General features: G+C 50.4%; 1 protein-coding gene across 5 annotated transcripts in view; it reads left to right on the top strand.

Annotated features, from left to right (window-relative positions):
* Positions 1-8,109, top strand: part of Slc38a10 (solute carrier family 38 member 10) — a 55,630-nt gene that overhangs the window by 23,133 nt on the left and 24,388 nt on the right. For all 5 annotated transcript variants that reach the window (XM_026780180.1, XM_013347628.2, XM_005350850.3 and 2 more), the window contains exons 9-10: positions 2,533-2,644; positions 3,382-3,488. In XM_026780180.1, coding sequence (XP_026635981.1) covers positions 2,533-2,644; positions 3,382-3,488 — 219 coding nt within the window. The remainder of the gene's footprint in view (positions 1-2,532; positions 2,645-3,381; positions 3,489-8,109) is intronic.

Here is an 8,109-nt window from a genome sequence, read left to right as displayed (position 1 = left end):
GGCACAGTGCTCCCAGTCTGCTCCAGCCACGGCAGCGCTGTTGTTTGTGCCCCCTTCCTACAGATCCACTGCTGGTGACGGGCAGAGTGCCTCTCAAAGGCGGTCTCTTGTCTGCCTCTGCCAGTGTTTATGTACCTGGATGCCATGCAAAGGAGGATTTAGTTAGGATTTGCCCCTTGAGGGGTGTTGTAGGGTTTCTATTGCTGTTGAAAGACTCCATGACCACGGCAACTTTTTTTTCTTTTTTCTTGTGGTTTTTGCGACAAGGTTTCTCTGTGAAACAGTCTTGGCTATCCTGGAACTCACTTTGTAGACCAGGCTGGCCTCAAACTCACAGAGATCTGCCCGCCTCTGCCTCCTGGGTGCTTGCATTAAAGGCGTGCGCCACCACTGCCCGGCCACACCGACTCTCATAAAGGAAAACATTTAATTGAGGTGGTGACTTGTGGTTCCAAAGGTTCAGTCCATTATCATCATGGTGCGGAACATGGCAGTAACCAGGCAGACACGGTGCTGGCTACATCTTAATCAGAATGCAGCAGGAAGTGGTCTGAGACACTGGACAACATCTGGAACATAGGAAATCTCAAAGCCCACCCCCACAGTGACACACTGCTTCCAACTAGGCCACACCTACTCCAACAAAGTCATACCTCCCTGTGAGCTTATGGGGGCCAGTTACATTCAAACTACCAGAAGGGGCAAAGGCTCACCCTTCTCTGCCCTGGTTCATGCTGTATCACTGCCACTTGTGGGGTGCACAAACACCCTCACTGCTTCATGTGAGCGTGGTGTGTGCGTATGCTGCAGACTGAAGCACTGTTGGTACTTTTTGCATAATGTCCCTCTCTTCTGCAAAGTGTCCCCTCCGCCCTCCGAGACAGGGTTTCTCTGTAGCTTTGGAGCTTGTCCTGGAACTAGCTCTTGTAGTCCAGGCTGGCCTCAAACTTACAGAGATTCACCTGCCTCTGCCTCCCGAGTGCTGGGATTAAGGCGTGTGCCGCCACCACCACCGGGCTTCTGCAAAGGTTTTGTTGTTGTTGTGTTTTTGAGACAGTGTCTTACTGTGTAACCTTAGCTGGTCTGACCTTCACTAACTAGACGAAGCTGATCTTGAACTCACAGAGACTTGCCTGCCTTTGTTTCCCAAGTGCTAAAGATCAGTAATGGAACAAAGGGAAGTGTTAAGAAAGTTCACCACTTTCTTGATGTGTTGTAGTGACTCAGGCCTTTAGTCCCAGCCCTTAGGAGTTAGAGGATCTCTGAGGATTCAAGGTCAGCCTGGTTTATAGAGTGAGTTCCAGGACAGCTAGGAATACACAGAGAAACCCTGTCTCAGAAAAACCACAAAGAGAGAGAGAGGAGAAAAAGAAAAAAGAAAAAGCGTTTACTCTCTGGCTTCTCCTTCATGTGCATGTGTCCACTTCCCCGTATCTGTGTCTGTTTACAGTGTCATTCTCCTTTCCCTTTGTTGTCAGTAGCTGTACTGGGGGCCTGTATGTGTGTCCATGGAAACCACAGCATCTCTACCTGTTGTTCTTCCCATCTTTAGATGCTCTCCTGCTGATGGTGTTTCTGCCTGTCTGCACACAGGTTCTCTCTTCCTCCCTTAGAGAATTTCTTCGTCACCTTCCAGTGCTATGACTGGGATTCCTGGGCTATGGATAAGCTCATCCCTATTTAACGAAGGATCCAGCCACTGCGGTTCATCCTGCATCAATGTCTGTTATGAAAATAGACTGCTTTGGAATTCTAGTCCTGGAAGGTTCATTTTTCCTAACCCAAAAAAGATCATTATGGTCATCCCTTCCTGTGTGTGTTCACATGAGGTTTAGTGGCTCGATGGGGAGATACGTCTGTCAGAGAGGGAACAGCACACAGCCGGTGCTGGCGGAGCCAGGGTCTCAACCAGGCTGTGTGGGAGTCTGAGGCCATTACCTCTTCTTGTGCTGCTACACCTAAGATGGCTGTCCTGCACACTAGGTGTGGTGGGGTGCTGGGCTGTCCTGCACACTAGGTGTGGTGGGGTGCTGGGCTGTCCTGCACACTAGGTGTGGTGGGGTGCTGGGCTGTCCTGCACACTAGGTGGATCTGTTGGGAATGGTGATAATAGGTAAGCGCGCATGTGTGCGTGAGTGCATGTATGTCGCATGTGTGTACATAGGGCTTCGACACGGACTCGGAAGCTGCACGCTGGTGATAGGCTGACTCACTCAGCAGGACTGTCCCTCTGGAGTTTACTCTGCTGTCCAGTTTGTGTGTCTTTGCACTAAGAGAAAATATGAAAACGAAGAGCGTAATACTAACATTTCAAACCAAAGTTGTGAGATGTACTGCCCATGCCTGGAGCAAAGCTTATGGCTTCTTGGCAGTCTGCAGGCTCCCTCCACGAAAGCTGCTCAACCAGATCTGATTGTGCTGGAATACTCACCTGTCAGGTAGCTCCCGCTGGACCCAAGCAGAGATAGGCTTGCTCGGTAGAGCCCTGTGTGGTCCTTTCCAAACTGGTTGTTTTTGCTTTCTTTCATGTAGCAGAAAGATGGAACCTTTGCTGCAGGGGGCTACATGCCCCCACTCCGGTTTAAAGTCCTCACCCTCTCGGTGGTGTTTGGAACCATGGTCGGTGGGATCCTGATCCCCAATGGTAAGCCCTGCAGCCTCTGGCCCTGCTGCCTCTTGTCTGCCTTTGGTTTCCCTCATTCTTCTTGTTGCGTGGGGAGCCCAGGGATGTCCCTAGCCTATGCTTAGCATTTAGCTAAGATTACTCCACAAAGTCTATGCCATTTTCTCTGGTGTGCTAGAAACTGCCTAGAAATTCAAGGTCCTACCCATTCCTCTGTCACCAAACACAGGAGCAATGGCTTTAGCTAGCACGTCGTGCCCTTTGTCACACATCTTAGGACAAGGCACTAGGTTACTGCTGAGAGAAGACGGAGTGCAAGGCCGTGTGGAGACAGCTTCTGATTTTGGTTGGAAACGCCCTGTGCTTGGCCTTTTATTTATTTGTTTATCTGTCTGTCTACTTATTTACTTTTTTTTTTTTTTGAGTCAGGGTTTCTCTGTGTAACCCTGGCTATCCTAGAACTCACTATGTAGACCAGGCTGGCCTCGAACTCAGAGATCTGCCTGCCTCTGCATCATTGCCCGGTTTGTTCTTGACTGTTTAAAGATGGGCTGTCAGGATTTCCCAGGCTGCTCTGCTCTGCTCTGACAAATCTTAGTGTATGAGGAGGAGGAGAAACATGGAGGTGGTAGTGGATCCCGTGGGTACCGTGGATGTCTGCTCACGGGCTCTCAGGCAGCCTTCACAGTGGTCCTGTCCACCCGTATGCCCGGTGAGCACCATCTCCCGGTCACACCTTGCTGTCTGTTCATTTGCAGTGGAAACCATCCTTGGCTTCACAGGGGCGACCATGGGGAGTCTCATCTGCTTCATCTGCCCAGCTCTGATCTATAAGAAAGCCCACAAGAATGCCCCCTCAGCCCAGGTGAGTGCGTCCCTCCCCTCAGCTGTGTGCACCTGTGCCTTGGATGCAGGTGAATGTTGACCACACGGCCTGGCCCCTGGCCGTCAGTCTAGTCAGGGAGAGGTCCTTGAATACAGTCACCACCTGGGATCTTTAGACAGGTTCCTCCCCTCATTTTCAGTGTTTTATTACCAAAAGATACTGGGTCAAGGAGATGCGGGAAATGGGCCAGACAGGTGGCTCAGTCTCTGCCCCGTGTGTATCAGGGCTTTCCCCAGAGGGGACGATTACTTTCCTTACCTATCACAGGACACTAACGTGTGTTCGTGCTGTGACTATCTGCCCGCCCCTAGACCGTCTCCCACAGCGAGCACCGCTGCTAGATTAGTGGCGGTCCTAGGATGACAGTGTACGTGCACACGTGTGGGCATGCGCCAGCGTTTTTGTTTGGGTTTGGTTTGTTTTTAGTAATGTGGCTTCCTGCTGTCTTTGCTCAGCACCCATAGCCGGTCGCTGCTCACCGCAGGTGTGAGCGTCCATGCTGCCTTCTACTGCAGCTGATTCCCAGGAGCTCCTATAGGGAAATTCCATAGCCTAGTCTCCCACGCAGCCGTCCAGCCCTTGGCTGTTACAGTGCACAGGTGTTTCCATACACGGGACTGCGTTTACAGAAAGTATTCCAGAAATGAGACTCCTTTTGCCCTGTGCCTGGTGAGGTCACAGCTCCACAGTGTGTCTGTCACCATGTCTACATTGTCCTCTGCACTTTTGGCTTCCCTGAATGAGTGGAAATGTTGTTTCGTGGACACAAATGCCGTGTATGTTTTTTCTCTTTGGACTGCCTGTGTTTTGCTTCCTTTTCAGGGGAGTGTTGAATGTTTCCTTATTGGTGCATAGCCATAGTGCTTACGTGTGTGCCACTTGACAGTTCACACCTGTTTGTAACTCCTGTTCCAGGGACCGACACGCTCACGTAGACATGCATGTAGGCAAAAGTACCAAAGAAATAAAATAAAGACAAATTATTTATTAAAAAAGGAAGAAATAAGGTGTGGGCTTGGACAGTGGCTTAGCGGTTAAAGCACTGTGCAAGTCTGAGGCCTGGAGCTCAGATTCCCAGAACCCCTGTAAAATCTGGGTGGGCCGGGCAGCTGCAATCCCAGCACTCAGAAGGCAGAGTCGGTATCCCAGGAGCACGCCAGGCGCTAGAGTAGTTGATCAGAGCGCTCCAGGCTCAGTGAGAGAGACCCTGCGTCAGCAAAGTAGAGAGTGGTTGAAGAAGACTCACATACACGAACACGGAAGAAATGTACATGTGTGTAGAGAAGCATAGTTCTTACATGTAGCTTGAGATATCTTTGCAGGGTCAGTGTGACGCTAGCCAAAACCATCCAGGCAAGCTGGATATCCTGCCTCCCCCAAAGCTCCCTGTGAGCCCCTCTCGTCATCTCACAGGTGACTGATGTCTCTTCTGGAGGCTCCAGCCTGAGGAAGTGGCATCTCGTGCCTGTGCTGTGTGGTGGTCAGAGCCACTGCAGAAGGCCTTGGGCTTGCTCACTCGCTCACCGCGTTCACCCCCTGGAAACCTTTGGTAGGATGATAGTCTAGAGAAGGGAGCGTATGGGAATGGCCACAGCTGTGTCTGGGTAGTCAGTCCAGCAGTGGCCGATCCAGGGAGAGCCAGGAACCTGGTAGTTGTTCAGTCCCTGAGGATGGCTGTCTCTGCAGTCCCAGTCTGGTGCTGGAGACCTGGAGGGTCCTGGGAGAGCTGCTGCTGGTCTGCAGTCTTCCATGGAAGCCTAAACACTAAGGAAGATGAACTTGCCATCAGGGTGAGGGCCACCAGAGGGTGTGGCACAGATTAGGGCGGGTCTTGTGCTTCAAATCTCACAGGAGTGCACAGCAATTTGAATTTCAGTCAATTCCAGATGCAGGCAAGCTGACAACTAGATCGACCCTCACACCCACCCGCTGTCATGTGACATGTCATATCTAGTCAGACTCTGATGCTTGGCTGCTCCCTTGGGCACCATGGGTGAGCAGCTCTGTCACTCTGTACTTTCCAGAAGGTACCTGGGTCCTGTGGTGTCATAATTAGCTTTTGTAGATTCTGCAGTGGTTTGGGGTTCCAGCAGTGGTGCCTGTGGTTATAGCATTAAGAGTGACCCCGATTCCACACGTGCCATTGTCCCCTTTAGAAATTGCCGGTGGTGGCGCACGCCGTCAACCCCAGCATTCGGGAGGCAGATGAAAGTGGATCTCAGTGAGTTCGAGGCCAGCCTGGTCTACAGAGCAAGTTCCAGGACAGCCAGACCTGTTACACAGAGAAACCCTGTCTTCAAAAACAAAAACAGACCATCTATTTTCCCCCTTAATTCCATTTACGTATTTTGTCTGCCTGAGTGTGGGTGTGCTCGCATGGGAGGCTGGGGGGTTTGTAGAACTGTTTGTCTCCTTCCACTCTCTGAGGGTCAGAGTTCAACTCAGTTGTCAGGCTTTGCACCTTTGCGCGATGAGCCATCTCGCTGGCTCCATTTAAGTTTTTAAAATTTATTATTGATTTATATGTATGTATGGGCGTGCCTAGTGTACATGGAAGCCAGAAGGTGTCAGATTCCCTGGAACTGGAGATGGAGACGATTGTGAGCCTCCATGAACCCGTGTGTCCCTAAACTACTGGGCTTTTTTAAAACTTATACACACACATATAGTTCATTTATTTTCATTTTATGTGCATTGATGGTTTGTGTGCATGTATGTCTGTGTGAGGATGTCAGATCTTAGAGTTCCAAGCAGTTGTGAGCTGTTGTGTGGGTGCTGGGAATTGAACCCCGGGCCCTCTGGAATAACAGCCAGTGCTCTAACCACTGAGCCATCTCTCCAGCCCCCTACTGAGTCATCTCGATGGCACCATCTCATTTTGTGGCCTGGGTGCTGGGTTACAGGGTTAGTTTACTTCACCTGGCATTGGACATCTTCTGGTGACAGAAGTTGTGAATTTTACTTTGGCCCAGTTTATTGACTTTTTCCCCCTTTGGTGCTTTTTGGTTCTATTTAAGAAAAGTAGGAATATCTGCTTACCCTAAATTCTAAAGATCTATTCTGGTGGCTTTTATCTTTCACCCCACTTGGGATCAGTTTAAGTGAGGCAGGACTCATGTGGCTGTCCAGTTGATCCTCTCTGTCCCCTGCTGTGTCCTTCTCAGCCCCTGTTGTCTGAGACTCTTGGGGACGCCTGTGTTCACTGGTATGCTGGTCCCCCATACCAGTTCTGCCTGCTTCATGTTCTGAGCCTTTGTGCTCCCCCCATGGCTGGTGGTGGGAGGCATACCACCCCATCCCTTCAAGGTCTTCCTTCTCATCTGTGCTCCTTTGCATGCTTGGCCAGCTCCTGCAATGGCCTTTGGTTCTTCCAGAATAATTGCTGACATTTTTATTGGGGTTTCATCAAGACTAGATCGAAGATGTGACTTCATCTTTCAGCTTGCAGTATTTTTAGAGATTTATTTTAAGTTATGTGCATATATGTGCGTTTGTGTGTGTGTTGAGTACGAGGGTGAACAAAGGCCAGAGACATTGTTTCCCCTGGAGCTGGAGTCACAGGCTGTTGTGAGCTATCTGTCGTGGGTGCTGGGGACAGAACTCAGGCCTCTGAGAGCAGTGTGTGCCTCGGCTCCTCACAGTGTTTGCTGATTCCTGCTGATTTCCTCTTGCCCACAGCCCCTTAGACTTCTCATCATTGCGACAGATGCCTCAGAGAGCAGCTTAGGAGGAGGGAGATATATTTTGTCTCACAGTCTCGGAGTTGGGCTGTGGCCCTCGGCCTCATCTTTAGGTACGAGTTACAGTTGTTGCAGTGATGGCAGGGTGTGCCGGAGGCAGAGAGGGCAAGCGAGATAGAGGGGCAGGGGTACCACCGCCTGGTGTTTCCACCACCTCCATAATGCCACCAGTGTCTGTCAGCGGATCGCTTCATCGCCTGATAGAGGCAGAAAGCCTTTGTGAGCCTGTTGTCCTTCGTGGTCACCATCAGAGACCAAGCATTCAGCTCATGAACCTTTTGCGGGGATACTTCAAATACAAACCATAATAAGTCCTAGACATTTGGGGGTTTTTTAGGGCCTCTTAGAATGCACGCTGGAGAGTTTCGGCCCGTTACATGGGTTGAAGTGAGCTCTGTGGTCTGATATGTGGCCTACTCAGTGGATGCTTAGTCCTAAGGTCACACACTGAAGTCTTCAGTTTTGACATTTTGGTACTGATATTTTAAAAATCTTAGCTGGGCGGTGGTGGTGCATGCCTTTAATTCCAGCATTTGAGAGGCAGAGGCAGGCAGATCTCTGTGAGTTCAAGGCCAGCCTGGTCTATATAGTGAGTTCCAGGACAGCCAGGGGTACACAGTGAAACCCTGTCTCCTAAAAGAAAAAAATCTTATCAGTTATGAGAAATGTAAAATAATTCCTAATTGTAGATTTATTTCTCCTTGTAACTCTTCCAGTTTCTGCTTTCAGCCGGAAGCTGTTAGTAGTTGTGCGGTGCCTGTGAAGCATCCCCGTGTCTGGGATCCCTTCCTCTGAGGTGGTGTCGCTGGGATCCCTTCCTCTGAGGTGGTGTCTGGGATCCCTTCCTCTGAGGTGGTGTC

This window comes from Microtus ochrogaster, chromosome 7, assembly GCF_000317375.1.
Source record: "Microtus ochrogaster isolate Prairie Vole_2 chromosome 7, MicOch1.0, whole genome shotgun sequence".
NCBI lineage: Eukaryota > Metazoa > Chordata > Mammalia > Rodentia > Cricetidae > Microtus > Microtus ochrogaster.
Note: the sequence above shows the minus strand (reverse complement) of the source record. Positions and strands in the feature narration are given on the sequence as shown.